Source organism: Electrophorus electricus, chromosome 15, assembly GCF_041902795.1.
Source record: "Electrophorus electricus isolate QZ-2024a chromosome 15, ASM4190279v1, whole genome shotgun sequence".
Taxonomy (NCBI): domain Eukaryota; kingdom Metazoa; phylum Chordata; class Actinopteri; order Gymnotiformes; family Gymnotidae; genus Electrophorus; species Electrophorus electricus.
The window spans coordinates 18676357-18702977 of NC_137511.1; the positions used below are offsets into that span (position 1 = coordinate 18676357).

At 44.0% G+C, this 26621-nt stretch overlaps 1 protein-coding gene across 1 annotated transcript in view; it reads left to right on the forward strand.

Moving 5' to 3' along the window:
* The first annotated feature begins 9795 nt into the window (after positions 1 to 9795).
* The window catches only part of ngfrb (nerve growth factor receptor b), a 32362-nt gene continuing 15536 nt past the window's right edge, over positions 9796 to 26621 (forward strand). The window contains exons 1-3 of the mRNA XM_035533431.2: positions 9796 to 10380; positions 16157 to 16310; positions 25532 to 25888. Coding sequence (XP_035389324.1) covers positions 10345 to 10380; positions 16157 to 16310; positions 25532 to 25888 — 547 coding nt within the window. The 5' untranslated portion in view covers positions 9796 to 10344. The remainder of the gene's footprint in view (positions 10381 to 16156; positions 16311 to 25531; positions 25889 to 26621) is intronic.

The following is a 26621-nucleotide window of genomic DNA, read 5'->3' on the forward strand; positions in this document are numbered from 1 at the left end:
ACAGTATGAGATAGAGGGAGAGTATGAGATAGAGGTAGACAGTAGGAGATAGACAGTATGAGATAGAGGGAGAGTATGAGATAGAGGTAGACAGTAGGAGATAGACAGTATGAGATAGAGGGAGAGTATGAGATAGAGGTAGACAGTAGGAGATAGACAGTATGAGATAGAGGGAGAGTATGAGATAGAGTATGAGAGAGTATAAGATGAAAGCATGAGATAGAGTTTGAGATAGACAGTATGAGAGAGTATGAGATTATTAGAGAGAGATGGAGAGAGAATGAGATAACCAGAGTATGACACAGGGTAGATTCCTTTCCTCCAAATATGCATGTACCTACAAAGAACGTCAAAGACACAGTCAAACCAGTGCACGCAGATTCACAGCCAGTAAAGTTCTGACTTACAGATCTCACTCTCTCTGCTTACTGCAATAACTGCACCGCTTGCTTTACTCAGATGGCCACGGGACTTTCTTGTAGCCAGATCGGCTTGCTTTCTAATGACAATGAGCTTGACATGACAGACTGCTTTCTAATGACAACGAACATAACACTACAAAACCGCCTTTTGATTTTTGAAATTTGTATAGAACAGAACAATCGGGGTTGCGGTTCTTTACCAGTATTGCATGCTGTGTGTAGTGTTCTGTGTTGTGAGTTATGTTACATGTTGTAAGTTATGTGTTGTGTATAGTGTTGTAAGTTGTGCTGTATGTTGCATGTTGAATTCTGCTGTATGTTGTATGAGGTGTGTAGTGTTGTGATTAGTGTTGTGATCTGTGTTGTGTGCATAGTGAGTTGTGTTGTGTGTTGTGAGTTGTGTAGTGTTTTGTATAATCTTGTGTGTAGAGTTGTGTTGTCAATGCCGTGGTCTCTCCTTCAGGTTCTGTCGCGTCGTCCGTGGCTCTGTGTCTCTTCTCACCTGTGCTGTGAAACGTGTCTGCGCTGGTGGCTGTGTTTACTGTAAACTGCCCCCCAAGCGCAGGGGTTAACCTCCAAGTTATGAGCACCCTGCAGGCTTTTTGTCAAGCTCCAGTGGAGGACGCTGCCACCATGACACACAGAAGACTGGGATTAGAGTTAGAGTTACAAATGACCCACAGATCACGGCTTCTGAGGATTACGGAATTTTGGTGTGTGTGGAAAGAAACACCCTTTCCCTTATAGAGCATCCTTTGAAGTTGACACTATCAATAAACGATAGGTATTAGGAGAAATATAGCCAAATGTGCAAATTATTTTTGTAAAGGGGTATGTGATTATATGATGCTATATTTTACCACATATCAGCATATATTACTATATATATTTCTATATAACGATCTTACAATATGTCTGACAGTGAATTAAAGCAATCTTAAGATTTATGAACTATAGACAAGGAATTGAGGGAGTTGAGTGTGTACATGGTGTCTTATGTGAGCACTAATATGTCGTTACCAAGATTACCTGAAGTGAGAAGCATGAGGTTTGGGCAGTGTCCTGACTGGTTTGGGCAGTGTCCTGACTGGTTTGGGCAGTGTTCTGACTGGTTTGGGCAGTGTCCTGACTGGTTTGGGCAGTGTTCTGACTGGTTTGGGCAGTGTCCTGACTGGTTTGGGCAGTGTTCTGACTGGTTTGGGCAGTGTCCTGACTGGTTTGGGCAGTGTCCTGACTGGTTTGGGCAGTGTTCTGACTGGTTTGGGGATAACTACTAATAGGTCTTTTGCTGAATATTGTTCTAATGAATACCATGAAGAACCTGGAAATGCAGCAAACAACAGCTACTGTTACTGGACTTCATCTTAAGCACTGTGTGCTGTTGGCAATGATGATGATGATGATGATGATGATGATGATGATGATGAAAATGCTCAATTAATAAATCAATTGATAAATGTATGTATGAATGAATGAATGAATCAGAGATATATCATCTGTTTTGTGCCATGGCAGGTCTGTCTGTGTCTCTCCAACGACCTGCTAACCCATAACAATATACTGATGCAGTGATGTAGGGCACCAGTACGTACATATGTAATTTTCACGTCCAGAATGTTCATGTTCATGCCATTATGCAAAGCAATCTAATGAACTCTGCTCACAGGTCTCCATTAGGCTTTTTTAAGATTACGTTTTCCCTTAACCACTGACTCTGCTGACATCAGGGACAACTGCACTTTAATTTCCCAGTAGTTTACATAGAAGAAGCTGATTTATCATATCATATACTGTTTTACTTCCATCTGCTCCACCCCCTTCCCAAACTCCGCCCCTGAACTCCAGCCCGTCAAATCCGACTGTCCACTATTTCCCGATAAAACTAAGAAAAAACTCAATTAATTCCTTTCTTCCTTCATTTAATCAGACCATTAAGTTGAACAGATCAGTTTACCTCCTCCCTAACAAATCCTAGCTCACATATTCCTATCAATGAAATAATTATAATTAAAATAAAAGGTACCATTGTGTACGTTGCAGGAAATCACTGGAGATCTAATTACTCTAGAGAAAAAGCGCTAGCTGTTCAGCACCCATCTGGTCAGCTGGAGAAATTTGGCCTCTGTCTCTCCTCCACTGTAATAGAAAAAACTTCAAACGTCCCTTTCCAAGAGGGCCCATGTTTCCACGTGTGCAGTACATGCATGCACTGAAGGACAGCGTGTGATCGTGAACGCGATTTGAGCTCAGTAAAGCGTGCAGCTTTAAATCCTGCTCGACTTAATTACCTGGAACATAAAAAAACAAAAAAACAAAACAAAAAAAACCACACCTTTATCTTTAGTTTGTATTGCGGAAGAGTCGAAAATCTGCAGCACATGATTAGACGTTCTCGGTGGGTTCTCCAGCGGGCCTAAGGGGATCGAAGCAGGAAATATCCTTTTTGAAAGTATATCTGTGAGTTTTTAAAGGACTAAACGTTTCAGACTTGGACAATCGGTCATAACAATGCCAACTGCGGAAGGATGGCACACGACAATAAACTGGAACACACTCAAACGGATCACATGCAGAACCAGGTATAAAGGGAATGTATCCTAGAGACGTAAGCCTGTAAAATATATCATGGAAATGAACAAATAACCCCTTCCATATAGAACAGGTAAAGGATCCATGAAAAAGGTTCACAAGGACATTAACTTATTCGGCCAGCTCAGAGTTCCAGGGTATGGTTATAGTATATCCGTGGATAGCGGTGGACCGCTATACTATCAGAGGCCGCTGAGATTCATACAATTACGTCCACTAAAATAACTTCAGAGCAAAAAAGAAGGACAAGAAATGTTGTGCATTCAGCAAAACGTTTTCACTGCGAATGGCATATCCACTGCCAACACGCAAAATTAACTACAGCTGGTAAGTGAGAACCTCGGTTTCGTGGATCAAAGCTCTGTTAAGTTGGAACACATTGGCTGCGGAGACAATCAAGAGTATTGCCAGACTTTCTCTGCCGTAAACGCAATCACATGCTCACATGTGGTGAACAAACGAAAGCCGTTGCCGAATTCGCCCGTGAACCGTGAATTCGAGATCGAGTTTAAGTAGTGTTAACGTCTACGCACCGCTAGAGGGCAGCAAAGCAATGCAGAGAAATTTTACCATCACCGCAAACTGGGGGAAAGGTTATTCTGCGTAGAGTTTGAACTAAACAGAAGATCCAAAGGATGTAGCAGTAGATTCTGAGGGCATTTGTTTGCTAGTTCATCTCTCACTCTCATGTCTTCTGTCCTCGGTGGAGGGCTATCTGACCACGTCCTGCAAGACCTTATTTAAACAGTGATGTCATCCTGAAAGAGACAGCAGACTGCTGTATATGTTCTGTGTCTCACCAGTCAAGGAGCACAGACAGTTTTGGCAGTGAAATCCCCCTACCCAGTTTCCACATCTTGCTGTACTTTTCTCTACAGTTGTCTCTGCATCCTTGTTTCATGCACACCTCATTTCACATGCACAAGAAAATGTTGCCCTGGGACTATTATAACCACAATAAACCAAATGTACGCGCGTGATATACAACACTGATTGAGAGTGGCTCACTTCACTGAGTGGATTACAAACATAATGATTCCTTTTACAGAAAATCCTCCTTTTTAAAATGAATCAACCATTCACAATCTTTTGAAGTGAGTAAACGCAAGGTTTACATGACTACGTACGGTATTTCACTATTGATTGTGCAAACGTAACTGAGAGGCCTTTAAGAACTAAGTGGTACAACCCAGAGAACAAAGGGCATCGTACAATAACATGATCAGATGGGACATAAACTAATTCTGAATTTAACCTCGAACCATCTATGTTTTCTTTCCCTGAACTTCACCCCACGATTTGGAAAAGCATCTCAAATGGGCAAGATTACAAAGGCACAAATAACGTTATTGATCAAAGCTTTCACATGCAAGGTAATCTAGCAGGAATGCTTCCATGGGTCCATGATTTCTGAATGACTGAATTACTGAACTCACTGTGTTACGTCCTTTTCAAAAACCAAGCTGTACAAATATTCTGAGAAAGAGGGAACTGTTGTGCAGAAACATTATTAAACGTTATTAATGTTCCATTTGAGGTTATGGCTGCAAGATTCACTTCATTTACCCAAATATGTTAATTCATCTGAGGATTGTAGTGTGTGAACAGAATAAAATCCACCCTTTCATCTGAATGTGTGTGTGTATTGTATACATGTTTGTGTGAGTGTGTGTTGTGTGTGTGTGTGTGTGTGCATGTGAATGTGTGTATGTGTGTGTGTTTGTATGTGTGTGTGTGTATGTGCAGGAGAAACTGGAAAGCCAATCCAAAGGGAATGTATTAAATGACATTAGAAAGTTCGTTCTCCATCTACAGTAACTCTCTCCCTCTCCTCATCTACACTACCTCTTTATCTCCCCCCTCCATCTACACTAACTCTCTCTCTCTCTCTGTCTCTCTCTCTCTCTCTCTCTGATGTGCTGATGCATGGTTTTGGTTTTCACTAGACAGAGAAACAAATATGAGCCTGCAGTGTAAACCAGCTTGAGCCTGAGCAGATGCTCCTCCTAATATGTTTCAGGCTACACCTCAAACTTCTCTGTTATGTGTGTGCGTGTTTACGTGAGAGCGAGTTTGCGTGTCTGTGTGTGTGTGAGAAGTGTGTGTGAGCGTGTGTTTATTATTATTAAACATTATTAATGTTCCATTACAGGTTATGGCTACTAGATTCACTTCATTTACCCAAATATGTTAATTCACCTGAGTAGTAATTATTGCATGAGCAGAAAAAAGGATAAAACCTGCTTCTGTCATCTGAACGCGCGCGTGTGTGTGCATGTGTGCGCCTGTGCGAGCGGGTGTGCATGCGTGTGCGTGCGCATGTGTGTGTGTGTGTGTGTGTGTGTGTGTGTGCGCGCGCTTTTGTGCATGCGTACGTGCGTGTGTGTGTGAAACATTGCTTTCTCCTCCAGCCTAATCACTGTTGTGCATTGGGAACAGCATTTCACAGTAATAAATATTTGTAGTCATTGATCATTCAGAGACAAGAACACCACCTGACTCTCCCTTCCCTTAAGGCAAAGCTCTGTTTAGGCATGAAGGAGGGCTGGCCCCACAGAGGTCAGATGTCAGGAGGTCGGTTCCTCTCCATTGGACACGGAATGCATGTGTGTCAGTGACCCACAAGATGCAATGCACTAGTCCTTAAGCACATGGCCTAAAGGTAAAACACATGCTATCACCTTCACAGTAGTCTTGCTTACAGGGTCTCTGTTGGTGAGGGGCTCACCCTGTGCATAGGAGAGCAACTCTGTGTGCAGGCCTTTCCCCACCGACACGTGACCCCTTCTTCACTGTCGCTCCCTTCGCTCTCCCACGTGACCCCCGTACAACACGTCGTAGGAAGCAGAAGCAGCAGGTGGCCGCGGAACCTGGGTCTGGGCAAGCAGATTGCTGCCAGTGTGCCATGCCAGCCAGGACTCGCTACCCCAGTGCCTGTTGGGCAGACTGCCAAAGAGGAGGAATAGGCTACTAAAGGTGCAGAAGATTTATAGCTTCCTGGCTCTCTGCCAGGAAGTCGCTATAGTCACTATAGCTTGGACCTCTATACTGAAACAGTGTCACCATGGCATTGCAATCATCTCCTGGTCAGGTAAATGATACCTGTTCCTAGGTATAAATAGGGAATCTGGTTGTGGGAGCTGGATATACACGACAGTGGTACAGGGGCAGCTGGCAATGATTGGCAGCTGGCCGTTAGTGGCAGCTGCTTTCAGAACGGCCCTGTGCGACTCCGCATGTCTATTTAGGGACTGCGCTGCTCACCCAAGTAGGAGAAAAGTAGAAACGATCACCCACTCACAAACACAGGATATTGCACGTACTGGGGCATTCTAATCCCGGGAACAAAAGCATAGTTCCTGTGAAACGATTAACATGCAATGTGAGAACTCTCCTGAACACAGACTGGGAAAACAGACTGATCCCGATGGGGAACAGCCTTAACTTGAGCTGAGTGTTACAACACTGAATCAGCTGGGTTGGGCAAGGCCAGGCTTCTAGAAGAGGGGCCCCTAAGGAAGGAGAGAGAGAGCTACACTTTTTATTTTTTGGAAAGATTACTGTTTAGGTGGGCAACATCAGTAGGCGTCAGATAAATTATACTCTTCCTTTCAGTCTTCCAGAAATGAGCGAGGCAGTACATGAAAGAAACATTGTTAAGGTCAAAGCCACCAAACTCCTGCCTATCCAATTATAATCTAATTTATTGTCCATAATATGATATTGACTTACTTTTCTAGCTAAGCCCTAGGCCCACTTAACTGCACTAGGCTGACACTAATGCTGTATGAATGTGCTCATGTGACCTGCTACTTATTATGGTGCAACTTGGTTAAAGGAGGAGACTGGACAGAGAGGCCCTGGTTTCCCTCAGTGCTGTGAACAAAGGGGCCCAATCTAGATTCCAATAATCCACCAACACAATATAGACTGCAATAATCCACCAACACAATATAGACTGCAATAATCCACCAACACAATATAGACTGCAATAATCCACCAGTACAACCCAGCCTCCTAATCCAACAACCCAATCCACACTTTTGAACCTGGGATGCTCAACATTTGTTGCTGTTTTCATGACAGCATGTTGCTGGGGGCGAGTGTACGAGCTTTCATTTGTATAATGCACTTCTCAGTCTTGGAGCTTTACCGCAAAAGCACAGCAAGAAAAGACTAAAACAAAGTGAAATGTCAGGGCATTTTCCAGCTGTCTCCTGTACCACTCTCCCGTGACTCACTCTAATCTTGCCATGTCTCTAATTCTCCCATGTGCCACTCTAATACTCTCATGTTTACTTGTCCAATGACTCACTCTAATTCTTCACCTCAGAGCCTGAGGACTGCGCCAGAGGTGGAGTGAACCACAGTCTTGATAAGAACCTTTTTTTTTTCTTCAAATATTAGAAGATGCTGAGTGACCACTGAGCTCTGACCAGCTTGAACATTTGAGTGGCAGCTTGATGCTCGCAGATGTCATGTGCTGCAAACTCACTTGAGCAGTGAGGGCCTAATGCTGATCCAGTGGACTTCTGGGGGACATGAGCCAAGTGCAAGGGGAATCCAACCCCACCCACCCAACACCACATTCTGTTGTCTGATGTCTCCATCCAGCCAACCCTGAAGTAGTTCCAGCATTTAGATATTTGGCTGGCAGAGTGTCCAGAAACTCCAGCATTGGGCTTGGAATTCAAAGCAGAATAAAATATACACAATGAGGCTCTTCCAAAACAGGGTTCATGTTTTACACAAAAGTCTAAGCCCTCTGCATGACAGCACCTTCCCATAACTGTGGTGTCAGATATTTCCTTTATTATGGAGTTATGCAATAATAAAAGGTTCCACATACAGCTAAAACAGCTACACTTACAACCACTGGGCTGGATGTGCTGTGAGAGCAGTCCAGGAGCAGTGGGAGCGTTCCAGGAGTGTCACTGTTCTTCAGGCCAACTTCACCATGGCCAGCAGCTCATGAAAAGGTCATGAAAAGCACCCAAAGGCATCCCCAAGGCAACAGAGTTAAGAAAAGCTGTAAGAGGTGCAGTCTTAAAACAGAGAGCCCTGAGAGCCCACGCCAGGAATCCACACAGCTGCGTAGAACCAAGCCTCCAGGCAATGCTGATAAAGTCCATAGTCGAGCCACAGTTATCTCTGATTTTGTCTCAAACATTGCCACATCAGCTGACTCCCGTCCAGTGCATTACATGTAAATGAAAATGTTAATGCATTCAACTCAGGCCACAATGTTGTATCCGAAAACATCCACTTTTAAAATACAAATTCATCGGCAGACTCATTAAGTAACAAAAATATAAAAAGGCAGTGGCAAGGACACAATATAAATAAAAGACAAGACAAAATATTGTAAATAATCCAAAAAGGAAACATTTAAGATTTTGACACTAGAAACATACATCTGATATGAATCCGATACTAAGATGTGTGAGGTAGTCTTTAGCTTGTGCAGGATGTTCTGTGTGGCTGGTACAGACTCTGAATAACCAGGCAGGGAAGGACTATACACATCTGTCCAGTATTGATCCAGTCACTGGTCACTTCCTGCCCAGTAAGACTGAAGGTCGGTGCAAAGTCGCAGAAGAACACCATCCCTGTCTCCATAGCGACCATCGGGCCCAGGGTAGTGTATTATTGCTATCTGAGAGATGATCTTCACAGTGTGTGTGTGTGTGTGTGTGTGTGTGTGTGTGTGTGTGTGTGTGTGTGTGTGTGTGTGTGTGTGAAAGAGGAAGAGAGAGAATGTGTGTGAGGAGAAAGAGAATGAACATTTTCATGAATACTTCCTATTATTTTATATTATTATAGAGATGGACCTGATTAGGCCAATCCAAGTCATAGTCAAAAACAGGCAGTAGTAAATAACCAAAGTCAATCCAGACAAGTAAACAAATCCGAAGTGGAACAGGCAAAAAGCGCAATCCAAAAACACAAGCCCAGATCAGAGTAACTAGAGAAAACATATAACAATCAAAATGCTCAGAATCGTCAGCCAGGCAAATAAGACTTCGCAAAGACTGAATGAACCTAGAGGGTTTATATACAAAGACACACAAGGGTAACAAGATACAGGTGAGACTAACAATCCAAAGAAACAGGGGGTTTGTGGGTAACGTAGTCCTTATAGCAGACAGTGGCGTTCTCTTTTATTGGAGTACACAGTTTCTGCTTAAGCCTTTTACTTCAATTAATCTAAGAATTTTTTACATTATTGCCATAAATAGTATTAGTAGTAAAACCTATGGTCTAGTCTATCTGTAATTTAACGGGTTATAGTGATGATCCCCTGTTTCAAGCATTTGGTGTACAACATGCATGAGTAAGTTGCAAAGATTTTAAGGGAACGCTTGCCCCCATTCAGTAATGATCTGGTAGTTTCTCCGAGAGGACACGCTCTGGTAGTTCTTGATTACCGGAGGGAGCAGAGTGTCGATTTCAGATGAATGATCGGGTTTCCCTTCTTGCCACACCCGTGTTCGGTTGCCTGCTCCTATTACACATTGTGCGAGTTTGACATTACATCAAAGCGTGATGCGACTTCTCTACACCCTTTTACAAATCGTTAGGAGTGTTTTAGCTAATTACTCTGACTACCCACTTCCCGCCCGACATAATTTGCCCCTTCAAGAAGATTCATTCTGGTTTACGTTGGCTGTTGCGAAATCAACTTCTCCCCAAATGGGAGAATGCCATGTTTAACATTACACGTTCGTTGCTTACGCAGCCTAATTAAATTAACAGTACAAAATAAATCCCAAACGGATGAGCCGTGTTGGAGGGATGGGTGGGAGGCGAAGCCCTGTGCTGGAGCGGTGAGGAGAGAGAACAGGACAGCGAGGAGGGGACAACCCGCGGGTCGCTCGCTATACTCAGGGTCTCCGAAAGCGCTCTCGCTGTCACTTGAGACGCAACCCATTCGCAGTGCAAACGGGGCACTCGCAAGCACTCGCAACAACTCTTGACGCCACGGGTAGCTGGCCATTTCTCTAGTTCTCGTCATTTTACGACCATTTCTAAGTGTTGGACATCAATGCCTGTCAGCGGTTTTTCATGACTTTCTGGAAGTCGGACAACGGGAGAAATAAGAGACGCACACGAGAACATTTACGCCTGATAGACTACTCTATGAAGATACTAATAGCTGCGATGCTACTTTTACAGTTCATTTCAGTGTTTCTTTTCAGCGAGTGATTTTTTGGTTTTTGTTTTTTTCTCCTTTGAGAGCCTAATTTGCATCATCAAGACGGACAAAATTAGACGCGGACACACACACACACACACACCCAGACACACACACCCAGACACATACACAAACAACATGTTTACTGTAATCCTGCCGGTGTTGCTTGGACTGGTAAGTATAAAACAAACTTCATTTCGACTATGTTGGGGGTTTGCCTGAGTTGCTGCTGACACCTCATGCGTCCGTTTCAAAGCCGCGCAGAGAGTCGGTGCGTCTCGGCTGCCGCTCGCGTTTAGACTCATATTTAAACTCAGTTGTACGTGATATAAAATTGCTCCGTCTCGCCTGTCGGTTGGACAGAGAGGTGCTTGTGCGTGGGATCAGTACGCTCAGGTGTCCGCAGTTAAAGTGAGACTGAATATAACGCGATCTTTTGACTCAGGTTGTGGTATCCGCTGCGGCCAGGTTTGCGCTTTATACATTTAAAGGGCATTTGATTTGAGTTTCTTCAGCCCTAGAGCTATCTGGACACAATCTTTAATTATGTAAAATAGAAACTTAAAGGTAGGCAGTTTGGTTTGATTCCATCTTCTTGCAGATTTACACTCGCTTTGCAGACGTTATAGTCGTCGCTGTAGCTATAACCTTTCCGAATTGGTACTATTGTGGAATACTTGGTCGAGCCGCCACTTGGCTCTGATGGGTTAACGAGGTCGTGACTTCATAGGTCGTGACTTGTAGGCTCTTCACTCACAAATATAAGAGCTGGTGAAGTGACCCAAATACTGGGAAGATAAAGTTTATTGCAAGTTGAATGACAAAGCTGATAAACAGTAATATTTTATGGTTAGGTTTATGTGGAAGATATGTGACCGAAAGAGAGTACACACCAGTATGTATGTTTTAGACCAAGTCTGTTCTGGTGATCGGCCTATCGGGAGGAATTGCTGCGTCAGAATGTCGCGTAATATGACTTTTTCTCTATCTGTCACTCAGCGCGCACACATGCACACTACCCCTCCCACACAGAAATGTGCATCCACGCAGACACACACCCAAACTTTCTCCCTCTTATTTTTGTTATCGTTTCTTTCTCTCACATACAAGGGAAGTGACTCAGCCTGTCATGATTACTGTTATTGTCCAACAAAGAAACAGTTAAATCACTTTTCAGTTCGTTTTTCGGTTTTATGACAAACCGAAATTACTGTGTGAAATTTATGTGTGAAATTACTGACACATAAATCAATTAAAGACTTAAAACAATAAATACTCAAAGTATAAATCAATTAAAGACTCAAAACTTTGTGCAGGTTGTGTGCATGCGCACGCTCGTGTGCGTGCGTGCGTGCGTGTGTGTGTGCGTGCGTGTGTGCGTGCGTGCGTGCGTGTGTGTGTGTGTGTGTGTGTGTGTGTGTGTGTGTGTATGTGTGAGAGAGAGAGCGAGAGAGAGAGAAAGAAAGGGAAAGAGAGATGCTAATAAGTTGGCTTTGGAATCAGTTAAAAAGTGAGTGAAAACAGAGTTTCTGATCTGCTAACAAGTACTGACAGGCTTAAGGTCAAAGATGTAAGTGCGTCTGAGGAGAGAAGCCCTAACACTGTAGCTGACATGCCTGCAGATAACATTCACGAGACTGATTACATGCAAAATTGCAGTGTACGTGTTTGTGAGATTCATGAAAAGCATAATTTAAAGCAACAAACACGATTTTCCTGTTTAATCCAAATTATGAGGAGAACCCTCTGAGCATACCATTGGGATAGTTGACATGTGACTTCACTATGAACTGTGACACCATTAGTGGCATGAGGATTCCAGTGGTTCACCACTTCCAGGTCATGTGATCAGAACAGTAGCAGAGTGCTGCTACTCCTACCTTTAATGAGTTCCATTTCACATGATGTCTCTGTTTACTAATAAATAGTAATGCAAAAATATTACTATTACAAGGACTGTAAACACACTTTTTGCACTACCAGTGAGAATTTCTTTCAAATCACAGCATGTGTGTGGTTTTGAATTACATCTGCAGTCTGACAGATCTCATTTTCTGTACGTCATGGTTTGATTTTGTGAATCTGAGAGCTTTGATTCTATTTCTAACAGTGACAGTGCTTTCTACTGCTCGATCAGTGCGTGTTTGCATTTTTGTATGCGCATGTCTGGATGTGGATGAATGAATGAGTGTGTATGAGTGCATTTGTGTGTGTGGATGTTCGCACGCAAGTCCTCTAACGCTACAGCTGTGGGTCTGGCTTATATGCTAGTCCAGACTGGCACATCAGGAACATTCAGTTCCATGGGAAAGTAACAAAACTGTCACTCCGGCTTCGAGTTCAAAGAGAATGTAAATACAACACACACCCCATAGACACACGTTCCCCATAGAACGTCGTTAACCCTTAACGAAGAGTTCCCCATAGAACTTCGTTTACCCTTAATGAAGAGTTCCTCATAGAACTTCGTTAACCCTTAACAAAGAGTTCCCCATAGAACTTCATTAACCCTTAATGAAGAGTTCCTCATAGAACTTCGTTGATCTTTAATGAATAGTTCCCTCCCACCACTTCGTTAACCCTTAACGAAGAGTTCCCCTCAAAACGTCGTTAACCCTTAATGAAGAGTTCCTCATAGAACTTCGTTGACCTTTAATGAATAGTTCCCTCCCACCACTTCGTTAACCCTTAACGAAGAGTTCCCCTCAAAACGTCGTTAATCCTTAATGAAGAGTTCCCCTCAGAACTTCGTTAACCCTTAATGAATAGTTCCCTCCCACCACTTTGTTAACCCTTAACGAAGAGTTCCCCTCAAAACGTCGTTAACCCTTAATGAAGAGTTCCCCTCAGAACTTCGTTAACCCTTAATGAATAGTTCCCTCCCACCACTTTGTTAACCCTTAACGAAGAGTTCCCCTCAAAACGTCGTTAACCCTTAATGAATAGTTCCCTCCCACCACTTCGTTAACCCTTAACGAAGAGTTCCCCTCAAAACGTCGTTAATCCTTAACGAAGAGTTCCCCCAGAACTTTAACATTTAACAAACAGCAAAATGGAGGGTGGGAAGAACTGGTTGGCAGAATGTGCAGCACACGACCTGATATTACATTACCCATTTAGAGTCAGCTAATGCTGCAAGAGAAAGACAGTAAAAAGGACGATTTAGAAGAAAAAAAAAATCAATATTTATTTGCATGTATACAATATATCGGATAATCCAGTCAGTTCTCCCATGAGATAAAGGGCATAATCTTTTTCTGATGAGCTTGAATATCTCCCATATTTTTATAAACTACACATGACTTGGTGGTTGTCAGATGTCAAATGAGGCTAGATTGATCGTATCAGCCTTTAGGGCAGCAGAATAGAGTGTGTGTGTGTGTGTGTGTGTGTGTGTGTGTGTGTGTGCGTTTGATGGAGAGAAGAACTGGAGGGCTGGAGGGGCTTACAGGGGTGAGAAATGTAAAGAATGCTAATTGCTAATTTGGGCGAAGGTGCTGTCTTCCTTCAGCCTCCCCCGACAACCCACCGCGACTTCTCCATCTGACGCAGACGCCCGGAGGAACAACTACAGATGCTTTCTCTTGCCTCTTCCCCTCTGTGCCTGTCGGTCTGAGGAATTCCGCTGAACTGAGCTGAAGATGCTCCTAGCTACACTCCACTCACTTAAAAGCACTTTATCACTTATCACAGCTCACCTTCTGACGTTAGTAACGGCTTCCCTCAAGCTTAAGGAAACCTTCACCTCAGGTTTGCAGCTGAAAGTGATGAAAGACGCCAGGTAGCCTGGACTGTCACTTTCTAGTCTGCAGACTGGCCGTAGCCTAAAGTTCACCTTCAAGAAAACATATTAATACGACGATTTAACCAACATCTTGTACACGTGTATTGAGTTTAACATTACAATGGTTGCAGAAGTGAGTTGAGTGTACAGATGAGAAGAGAGGTTGGTCGGCATGTAGATGTCCCGCTAAGGGATATGTCACGTTTCTGCAAAACGAGCTGTGTTCACTCAAAGCAGCGACGGCTCTCGCCACCTCCAGTGTCACGCAAGGTTAATTTACACAGCTCGAAGCTTCCACATTACGGTGAAATACCCTTGCGAGTATACGGTTTGCGAATGCGTCGTCAGATTCAACGACTTTCTAAAATCCCTTTAGCGACTTTTATTATTTTTTTTAAAAGCACGTAGCGACAAATCTAACGGCTTTTTGCGCAAACAACACACATAGAAGACAGCCAGTTCTACCTCGCGAGGGAGAGTCACGCGTCTCGCCGTCGTCTGCTCCGTTCAGTGAGTAGCACTAATCAGTCCTGAGTGGAGACGGAACATCCTCGTGGTTTCTTCGCCAGACGATATTCTTCCAAATTTCTCTCTGAGTGTTCGTTTATCATGCAAATATAGGCGAGATCCCAGCACAGCCCTCTTTAAATTGTACGTATGGTGGTTTTGTCAAGGACAATTGTAAGACGACGGTTATAAAGTCAGCATTCAGACGGTTATAAAGTCAGTATTGGAAATAGCTTTGAAGCGACTGCTGCTTAACATATATGTCTTTCAGTCACTATTTCATACTCGTCCTGTTGTCTGAGAACAGAAACATAAACGTGTAAATGAGAACAGCTTCATTGGGAATTCAAATACAGTGTACCTGAGCACAGAGTAGGAGAGAAGCAACCAGATATAAAGTTTGACACGTTTGACACTAGACAGCATGCAAATAGACAAACTGATGCACCGCATATGCTAATTAATGTATGCATATGCTAATGTCAAGTGACATTTAGCACATTTTCAAGCAGGTTTTGGATACTTTGCACTGAAGCTCACTACCAGAACAAGTTCATGGGAACTACTTTACTGCAATTCAACATTCCCAGGTTTGTTCTTATGGTAGTGTAGCTACTTGCTTACAAGGTTTAATTGATCTCAGAGTTCATATTGCTGTCTGAGGTCCTCCCCAAAGAAAGCTATTGCAGCTTTATGCGATCTATCCTCTGTGATTCAAATTGTAGTAACGCAACTACAAATTGTAGTCCTGACTGACCGTTAGGCTGTTTCAGGTTTTCGGACCTGAACTTGGAGAAGAGCAGGCCAGTGCGTTTTGAGCCAAGGTCATGGTGTCAATGCTTCCTACACATCCTTTCTGGGTGGGTCCTCTGGATCGTCAGGGAGAAAAAGCGAGTATTTCGTGTGTGTGTAGAGAGCCACGGTGCGAATGCCTGTGTTCTTGTGCAGAAATCAGTTACATAAACCCAGGGCAACTCCTCATTTAGTTTAATCATGGGGGACTGAATTTTGTTTTTTGTACTGTAGTATGCTTTTCTGTAGCTTGTGTATTTCAGTAAAAATTCATATTAATGTTGAATGATGTTTTCATAAACTTATAAAAATAAGATAAAAAAAAGTAAGATCAATATATAAATGGTTTAGTGCATGATGTAGGTTTTGTGACATTGGCCAACATTACATATTTGTTTTATTCTTTTCACTGAAACCTCTCGCTAGTCTTAGATTCTTATCCTCTTGGGTCAAGATCATGTCCATAGCTTAAAGCATCTTCTCCAAGGGTCACTGGACATACTTGTTCACCAATGAGCATGGATTTGGAAACTAACTAAAAGGGTTTAAAAAAATATTTATGAGGTGGAGACCTCATGTTCATACATGTAAGCCATAAACTGTTCAGGGATGTTACATAGTTTGGAGCAAAACACATTTTGCAGGGATACTTCACCCAAACCACACAAACCTCGCTAGTTCCAACTAGCTTTAGTCTACTGCTAGGCATGCTAGCATTTCCCCCTGAGCTTAACATAAGGTGGGTGTGTATTTGTGGTAGAAAAAACATTCATGTATCTAAAAACTCCTCTCCATCTCTCTCCTTCTCTCTCTCTCTCTCTCTCTCTCTCTCTCTCTCTCTCTCTCCTTCTCTCTCTCTCTCCGTAGGTGGGTGTGTTCTCCCACAGGCTGTCCAGCCAGGAGGTGTGTCTGTCGGGGCAGTACACAACCAGTGGGGAGTGTTGTAAGCAATGCCAGCCTGGTGAGGGGATGGTACATCCCTGCGGAGAGACGCAGACGGTTTGTGGACCATGCCTCGACAGTAAGCACACACACTCACTCTCACTCACTCACTCTCACTCACTCACTCACTCACTCACTCACTCACTCACTCACTCACACCCCCCCCCCCGTGCACGCACATGCACACATGATCATGAATAGTGGTGAATCCTGGCACTACATAATGAAGTGTTATTTAAAATGCCATTTCCTAAGCACTTCCTCTCTTATCCCATCTTCTGCGACTCCCTCTTCCCCCCTAACTTTCTATCCTCTGCTCCCTCCCTCTCCCTTTCCCCCTCTCTTGTGGGAACAGTGGGGGAACTGTGGGCTCTTCCAGCTAGGAAAGGTCATTAGCCGGTAAAGAGGAAGGGCTTTGGCAGATGGGACCTGACAGAACGCCCAGAGCAGTGCTGACAGATCATTTGGAATGATTTTGGAATGATTTTGGCCACTTGCGGCTGTAAATGGAATGAGCCGGAAATGCGTGAAACCCCATTTCATGTCTGAGAGGCGGAGGGGCTGTCTTCATTGGCTGCCTTCCACACGAGTGAGGAAGTGGTGGGAGTTGTGCGAGAGCTGTTCCGGATCCGGGTGTGGATCCAAACATTGACCTCTTTTATGCATCTGCACTTTTTTAAAAAGCGTGTAGCAGAAAAACAAAGCGTGTATTTTCACAACATCACACTACATAAATCAGCCTGCGGATACACCTCCACCCATACTGTCACAGAAACCTCACCCCTGCCAATCATCCATAGCTCCCGCACCCTGGCCAATCATCCATAGCTCCCGCACCCCTGCCAATCATCCATAGCTCCCGCACCCTGGCCAATCATCCATAGCTCCCGCACCCCTGCCAATCATCCATAGCTCCCGCACCCTGGCCAATCATCCATAGCCTCACTGCCATCAATCGCCCCTCTGCCCAGCAGAGAGTCCCACCCCCATTATTTAGCTGTAGCAATTATGCGCTCAACCACCTGACGTGGCCCAGCAGACAGCAAGGCCGGACCAAAGGGAAGGGTTACCCAGCAGCAACCGTTCCCATGGTGCTTATGGAGAGGGTGAAAAACAGAAGGATGTGATGTAAAAATGTAGAACATGACGGGAGCTGTGCTATTTGTACCCAGTGTACTCTGTGCTGTCTGTAGTCTGTAGGATCTGATTCTGTTTGTTATGTGTAATGGTGTGGCAGAAAAGACACATGGGTACGCGCCAAGTGGTATACAAAAGAACAGGTGTTTATTGGCTCCCAGTGCTCCAGTGCAAAAGAAAAACCATATCTCCTCAAAACAAACACAAATATTCACAAAAAGGAAAATTCCAGCAATCATAAATTCTCCAGTATCAATCAAATTCAAAATACAACTCTTCTGAATTTATATAGGAAAAAACAGGAAATTAGAATGACTTCCTGTCTTTTGGGTTCTTAATAGTGAGTCTGCCACTGCATTGGAAGCACCAGTCCTGTATTTAACAGAATATTTAAACGGTTGTAGAGACAGATACCATTCGGTGATTCTCCCATTTGCCCATTCGAGTCTCATTTTGTTTAAGCACATAAAAGCTCAGTCATCTGTCTCTAGTTCAAAATATCTGTCTAGAAGTTAATACCCAAGAGTCAACAGCCCATTTCACAGGCAAACACTCCTTCTCAATTGTGGCATACTGGGTCTCCCAAGGAAAGAGTTTCTGACTGATGAATGGTCTCTTGGTCTAATGGTCTCCATCTGTCCCCATCTTCCTGAAACAGCACTGCCCCCAGTCCAACACCTGAAGCATCTGTTTTGCAGGATAAAAGGCTTTGTAAAATCAGGACATTGTAACACTGTCCTCACAAAGCACCCCTTCAGGTCCTTTAGGTCCTCAAATGTCTTCTCACTCAGGGCTGCTGCTCTGGTGGAGAACTGTGGTATAAATTTCCGATACCAACAAACTAGCCCAAGGAAGGATCAGACTCTTATTTTTGTGGTTGGCCTAGAAAAGGATTGAATTGCCACTTACCTGTGGTCATACCAGTCCATTACCTAACACACATCCTAAATACTCAATCTGATTCTGAGCAATGGTATGTTTCTGTGAGTTAATGGATAAACCAGCTGCTTGGATTTGATAAAGAAGCTCCTGGAGATGTGACAGCTGATCCTGCCAGGTGTTGCTGAAAATGGCCATGTCATCCAAGTATGCCGCTGTGTAGTCCACTGTACCTTTCAGGACTTTGTCCATTATCCTATGAAATATTTCTGGTGCCCCTTGGAGGCAAAATGGTATAACTGTAAACTGGAACATGCCATATGGTGTTCTGAAAGCAGTTAGTTCCTTTGATTCTGGGGTTAAAAGTACCTGCCAGTAACCCTTGCATAGATAATTGGTGGTAATATACCTGGCCCTGCCCAGTCTTTCAAGCATATCATCAACCCTAGGCATTGGGTATGGGTCAAACTTGGAAAGTAATCTAGATCAAATCTATGCAAAAATACATTGTAACATCCTTTGTAATATCCTATTGGGCTGCACCACTCACTGCTTGAGGGTTCAATCACTGCCATTTCCCTCATAAGGTCCAACTCCACAAGTAACATAGATAGGAGTCTTTCTGGGACTTTGTAGCACTTCTAGCGAGCTTCTGGCATGCTCCTGTTGAGCATTAGTTGCTGTACTCTTCCAGTCCCTCTGCAATACTCCTTCAGCTGGTTAACATGGAACTTCTGTGTTTCATGCTCTGGCATGTACCATTCATAAGTGACAGGCCCCACCTTTCTGGTGATTTTGTAAGGCCCATGCCATTTTGACAGGAGCTTGCTCTCACTGGTAGGCAGCAGGAGTAACACTTCCTGTTTCCTGCTGAAACTCTAGTTTGGGCTTTATGATCATACGAGGCCCTCTGACTGCTCTGTGAGTCCCACAAATGCTCATGAGCCAGTGCTGTCATCTCCTCCAGCTTTTCTCTCCTCTTTACCACATACGCAACAACATCTCTTGCCCACATTCTCTTCGGTGGCCTTAGGCTCTTCTTGATGTACATAGAGTAACTCAAATGGAGAAAACCCTGTAGATGCCTGTAGTACCTCTCTCTATGCAAAAAGAAGATGGGGGAGCCCCTGGAACCAGTCAGTGCGAGTCTGTGAAGCATTGCTTTGAGGGTCTGGATGAATCTTTCAGCTAAACCATCTGTCTGAGGATGATAGGGCGATGTCTTAATGTCATGCATGCATAACAGTTTATACACCTCTTCAGCAATCTAGACAAAAGGTTTGTGCTATGATCTGTTAAAATCTCCCAAGGGAGACCTACTCTTGCAGACAGATGCATGAGAGCATTAGCCACCTGTCTAGCCTTGAATGCGCGCAACAGGAAAACATTCAGGTAACATGTGGCGTAAACACATACAAAAAAAAATAAAGTTCCCTGTCTTGCTTCTTTTTAAGGGCCCACTATGTCCATACCTATCCTCTCAAACAGGGTCTCAATTATAGGTAGTGGGTAGAGATGTGTTGTGGGAACTGATTTGCTTGATGTCAATTGGCATTCACTACATCTTACAAAATTCTGCAACATCTGTGTACATTTTTGTACATATGTAATGTGCACCTATGCAAGACAGAGTTTTATGCTTGCCTAGATACCCTGCCGAGGGTATGGAATGACCAAGCTTCATTACTGTTAACCTCTTTGAGGCTGGGACAACCAGCAGCTCAGTTTCACCTTTACACTAGTATAAAATTCCCTCCTTTAAAATATAAGCCTCTTCATTTAACCCTGTGCTCCTTTGCTTTATGCCATAAACCTCAATTTATTAAACCATAGTTGTAAAGTTGTATCCTGACTCTGCAGTGTGGCAATATCTGATGTTATGGGGGATCTACTGGGGTTTCAGGCATTAGTGGAGCCTCCTCAGATAGGACTGACTTCAGGAACCTCTCCCTGCTTCTCTGTGCTTTAGGCTTAACTGGCTTAGTGGACTCAGGGTCATTATAAGGTAATTCTGGTAGGATGTATTGAACACTTTGTGTTCTTGTCATTACCTTGCACTGTTAAGTTTTAGAGAGCAGATCTACTACCACTTGGATATCCTCTCCTAAAACTACTGTATATGGTAACTGGGCTGCAACCAGTACAGTCAGGAGAAATATTTGTCAAGTATCTACTGTCAAGTAGACTTCAGAAGTGTGGTAGTTTTTTTTATCTCCATGTACACAACTTTCCTTTATTTTGCTCTCATTCCAGTCTTGGAACCAGACTCTCTTGGAACCAGACGTTCCCTCACTAAAGCCCGAGTGCTGCCTGTATCAATCAAAGCATTTTCTTGTTGACCGTTTACTAGCACTGACACTATGCGGCCTATGTCCTTTCCAGTTATGACTTTAGACTGTAGTCTAGGCACTGTACACAACAAAAGTAGGCTTGTTTTTCCTGCATTGACAGTTGGGCTTAATGTACCCAAGTTCTCCACAGTAGTGACACCTGGTCCTGCTATTGGCATCACCAAGACCCCCATCACCCCGCACAGACTTACATCTGGAGTTCTGTCTGTGGCTGAAGTAGCTGGGACCTTGACCCCTCCTGGCAGAGATGAAGACTTCAACCAGCCGTGTTGCCTCCTCTGCTGTCTTGGGGTGTACGGTCTCTGATCCAAACCTCCAGGTCTGAGTTCATTATCTGAACACATTACTCCAGGACCATGTCTCCTTCACTGACTTGCTCAGGTCTGATCCACTTGTAGAATAACTTCTTTGGACATACAGCTCCCATAGGTTTTTCCCAGATAAAGGGCTAGTGAACGAAACCTTTGGTGATACGTGTCCTGTGTAATTTCATATTTGGCTATTATAGCCACCTTGACTTTTTCATATTCCTCTTCATGATCAATGTCCATGGCCACATATGCATGTTGGGCTTTTCCTGTAAGTAGGGGAACAAGCTGAATAGCCCAGTCTTCCTTGTGCCAGCGGGAGACTTTAGCAATCCGATCAAAAGTTGCCAGTAAGTGCTCAATGTCAACATCTGGACTTAAGGGATGCAGTTTTGGCTCTCTGATGCCCAGTGCTACTCTTTGGTCCTCATCACCTCCTTTCTAATCACTAACTTCTTCTATGGCATCTTCCTCATGCTGTTCGTGCTGGTCCACCTGCTGCTGCAACTGTCGGATCTGGTGCTGAAGGCTCCTCCATCTCTGTCTCCGTGTCTCACAGCTTCTCGCTCCATTCTCTCGTCTCTAGCTCCTCATGAGCTCCTGGAGCATCTCTGTCTCCGTGTCTCACAGCTTCTCGCTCCATTCTCTCGTCTCTAGCTCCTCATGAGCTCCTGGAGCATCTCTGTCTCCGTGTCTCACAGCTTCTCGCTCCATTCTCTCGTCTCTAGCTCCTCATGAGCTCCTGGAGCATCTCTGTCTCCGTGTCTCACAGCTTCTCGCTCCATTCTCTCGTCTCTAGCTCCTCATGAGCTCCTGGAGCATCTCTGTCTCCGTGTCTCACAGCTTCTCGCTCCATTCTCTCGTCTCTAGCTCCTCATGAGCTCCTGGAGCATCTCTGTCTCCGTGTCTCACAGCTTCTCGCTCCATTCTCTCGTCTCTAGCTCCTCATGAGCTCCTGGAGCATCTCTGTCTCCGTGTCTCACAGCTTCTCGCTCCATTCTCTCGTCTCTAGCTCCTGGAGCATCTCTGTCAGCTCCTTGAGTGATGCGAGTGATGCATCTGATGACTGTGCTGACCCACTGGGACTGGAATCCTTTCTTGGGCTGTCTGTCATTCCCTTGCTTCTCAGGATCCTATCCTACTTTTTCAAATGTCACTATCCCACCAAAAAGATTCTGATACTCCTTGTGATTTACCCAAAACTATTTATGGCAACAATTTGTGTGTAACAGTAACAGTTCTGACACCACTTGTAATGGCCCAGAAGAAAAGACACATGGGTGCACTCCAAGTGAGATACAAAAGACAAGGTGTTTATTGGCTCCCATTGCAAAAGAAAATCCATATCCTAAAAACAAACAAAAATATTCACAAAAAGTAAAATTCAATATTTACAAGTTCAAGGAAAAAAAAAAATTCAGCAATGAAAAATTCTCCAGTATCAATCCAATTCAAAACACCACTCTTCTGAATTTTCCCTCTGAAAACTTTATAGGAAAAACAGGAAATTAGATGATATCACTTCCTGTCTTTTGGGCAGAAAAATTCCCCATAAAAGTCCCCTTTAACACACACTATATTTTATTTTGCCTCCAAGACAACATGGAGGGAACTCTCTACAAAAATAATCACAGGTAAGTTAATTTTTCTCTTAACCTATATTTACCTCCTTAGTTAAAAACTTTTCTGGCCAGATAAACATTAAACTTAAAACTCTAGGAACATATTTTGAGAAAACAATTTAATCTCAGATGCTTACAACACATTTTCTTCCCCTGTAGGTCCTCACTAGATAACATTACTTTTCCATGCATGTTAACAATCACAATAAATCACATCAATAAAGGTTGAACAAATATTTTCTACATGTTAATTTACACAAATAAATTCATATAGAAATTCATATACACACACAGCATTTGAGCATCTCAAACACAAAGTCCATATGAACACACTGTGGTGGAGCGTCATCACATCATGTTAGCACACTTTCAGCATCCAGGGTCATGTTTCGCTTGAAGGAAAACCATTTTACTCGAAAGCCCAAAAGCTGCTCCTGCCACCTTCACACTGATATTATGATTCATAAAACAGTGCTTAAGAGAATTTAACAAGAGTATGAGCGAGGTATGTGGGCTGTAGCTGCTTGCTCTGATCGCACCCCTTTGCAGTTCCCTGCCCCATGGTCAGAATATACCGAAACAATGGTACACAAGCTGGTCTCCCCCACCTCCTGTCCACTTCTCTTTCTGCATACCTCTGTGACTTTTTGGACTTTTCCTGTGCAGATTCCAGCGTAGCACGGTGGTAGACAGGCTTCATGCCTGAGTCCTGCTTCAGCATCTTTTTGCTCTCAGGGTTATTTATAAAAACGCCATTGCCTGGAGCTTGAGTTTAAAGAGATCACACTGTGGAATTTGGTCTAGCCGCAGGTTGGACAAACTGGTTAAAATGACAAACTTCTAACCACAGTGTGGTTCCAGGGGAACCTAAAACATGTGACCTGCAACTAGCACTTAGGGCTTCCTTTACAGTCCTGGAAGCATTTTAGACATAGGAGAGGTAGCATATAGTGTTTCAGACATAGTGTTTATGCAATGTTTTAGACAGTGTTTGAGACAGTCTTTTGGGCATAGTGTTTTAGACAGTGTTTCAGATGTAGTGTTTCATAGTGTTTCACACATTTTAGTTCAGACATTGAGTTTTACAGTGTTTCAGACGTAGTGTTTTAGACATATTGTTTCATACATAGTGATTCAGACATGGTGTAGGAGAAACCTGCATGCATGATCCATATCTGAGGGCTTTTGAAGTGCGTGACGATTAAGATCCTCAAATAAACCCGTTTCAGACTTCGCTTTTGTTTAACATTTGAAGGCAGTACAGTGTTGCAAATGGAGTCGGATCTCATCTGTCCTTTACATCGCAATGTCAGTAGTTTAGATCAGGAGATACTGACATTGCTTTAGACTGCAAAGAGTACTGGTCGCACTACTGAGTGAACTGGTCTTATTGCAGAGAGTACTGGTCTCATGCCGGGGGAGATAAAACACGCGCACATGCACACACAGGCATACACACATACACAACCCCCTCCCAACACGCACATGCGCACGCGCGATGGCTCTTCCCCACAACAAAGCAGTTTAACGCCACAGCAATGTGGGTAAGTGCATCAGTAACACAAACGTGCATTATTAGTAAAGTAATAAAGCTCTGGAACATGCAGACATGTACACACACAACTTCTTGTAATACTATGTTTATTATCCACCCTTCTTTTCAAATACAGAACAGATGTACTGACTGCAGACGTACTGAGTACAGCCGTAATGAATGCAGACGTACTGAATGCAGAAGCACACACTCTTAAAAATACATTATTGGTGTCCCTTGCTGCCAGATTACCTTCCCTTTTAAGTACGTTTGACAAGCACAAGTCATTTACAGAACACTACCCTCTAATGTGTCCCGACAATGGCACACACACGCATGCACACACACTGCTGTCTCTCTGATATGATGCATTGGCGTGCATTATTGATGACCTGCATTATCGTAATGGCTCTTGAAGTGAGGAAGGAGGAGAGGACAAACAGAAAAAAAAAGAGCAATAAGAAAGGGAGGGAGGTAGAGAAGGAGGGGCGTGCGTGAGTGGATGAGTGGCTTCGCTCAACAGGAAACGCGCAGGACCCTCCCCTGGCCCCTCCCCCATCTCTGGCATCTAAATCAAGCCCAGCATTGTGAGCCCCAATAGCAGGCACTTACCTATCATCACTGAGTCTATTAGCAAGCCAGAGAGCATGAAACACCAGGGAATCACGCAAGCCGTAATGTGCATGTGCTGCACACACACTCTCGCGCGCACACACACACACACACGCACGCACGCACACTCAACAACCTCTTGCATAATTTAGTGTTAGATCCCTCTGCCCTTTGAATTCAGTTACATGATGCAGTATTGAAATCATATTTTGGTTTTTTGTAGCCCTGATACCCTATTCTGTTCCATAAAAACAAAACCAAACAAAAAAACCCTTGTGATGTACGAAATTGAAATATTGATAAATATTAGAATCTCCAGCAGAATTTTTCTCTCTCTTGTTACAGTAACAAAACATCCTATTATTATTATGAATAATAATATTCTTCTTCTTCTTCTTCTTAATAATAATAACAACAACAACAATAATGATAATGATAATAATAATAATAATAATAATAATAATAATAATAATAATAATAATAATAATCAGCAATCACTTTCTCCAGCTGTGTTGGGATGAACAGTTCTGAGGTAAATATCTGTGGGTGTGGTCCTGACTGTGCGGGACAGTCCTGAACTGTCCTGTGGGTGATTACAGGATACTTTTCCTTACTTGTCTCCATCTCTCTGCCCATCTCTGTTTCTCTCAGTTCTGTTCAGTGTTTACTGCCTTGAGAAATAATGCAATATGTGTCATTTTTATAGGATTAGAGAATTTGAACATTAACAAACAATAAACTAGGAAACTGGAAACTTTAGAGTCATTGAAAAAGGAAACTGTTAAGATCTCTCTCTCCCTCCCCCTCGCCCTCACCATCTCTCTCACTCTCTGTCCTTTTCTCCACCTCTCCTCCAGGCGAGACGTTCTCAGAGATCTACAGCCACACCGAGCGCTGCATGCCATGTACAGTCTGCGAGGATCTGCTGCGCATGGAGACCCCGTGCACGGATGCCAACGACGCGGTGTGCGTGTGCGACTACGGCTACTACCTGTCGCTGGTGACGTTGCGCTGCGAGGCATGCACCATGTGCGGGGTGGGCCAGGGTGTGCTGCTGCAGTGCAAGCACAACTTCGACACCATGTGCGAGGTCTGCATGGACGACACCTTCTCAGACGAAGAGAGCGCCCTCGACCCATGCCTGCCCTGCACGACCTGCGAGGAGGAGGGACAGCTCCAGGCCTGCACCTCCGTCAGCGACACCATCTGCAAAGGTGGGGGCCGCCGGAGTGCGGGTGGAGAGCAAGCCTTAGAGGGTGGCGGGCAAAGCTAGAGGGTATTGGGGCAGGGCTCAGCGGGTTGAGCAACTCGGGGGGGGTGTAAGTGAGAGAGAGGTGGATAGAAAAGCTGAGGAGAGATGGTGGGACAGAACTTTAAAAAAAAAGTAGAACTGGGGGAGCGAATGGTAGGGAAAAGGAGACCAAAGAAGACAAGGCGGGGAAACGAGATGAATTAATCGAGCTGGAGCGAGAGCGTTGAGACAAGAAATGTTCAAAAGAAGAGGGGTGAGATGCAAATGAGAAAAAGAAGAGGAGAACAAAAAGAGGAATTGAACAGGGTGTCAGCAGAGAGGGAGAAAAACATGGAGAAGGCCTTTATAGATGAACAGAAATGAGTGTGTGTGTGTGTGTGTGTGTGGAGGGAGGGGGGGTAGAAGAAAGGCTTGCAAACCTCATAAAACTTGCAGAGAAAAGGCAGACATTGTCGTTGGCCCTGAGGGTCAGACAAAGTGTCTGTGGAGCTCGGCTTTCTGCTCTGCCTCGGAGAAGCACGTTGAAGAATGTGCCGAATGTGCAGAAGCCATGCATCAGTGTACAGACGCTGCACCGTCCGGCCGCTTCCCGGGCACCCTTAAAGGTCGCTGGTCGGGGGGTCGTGTCCATCCGCGGCTGCCGTCTGACCCCGGCCCTCTCTCTCATCAATCCCTCCCTGTGTTTCCTGGCACAG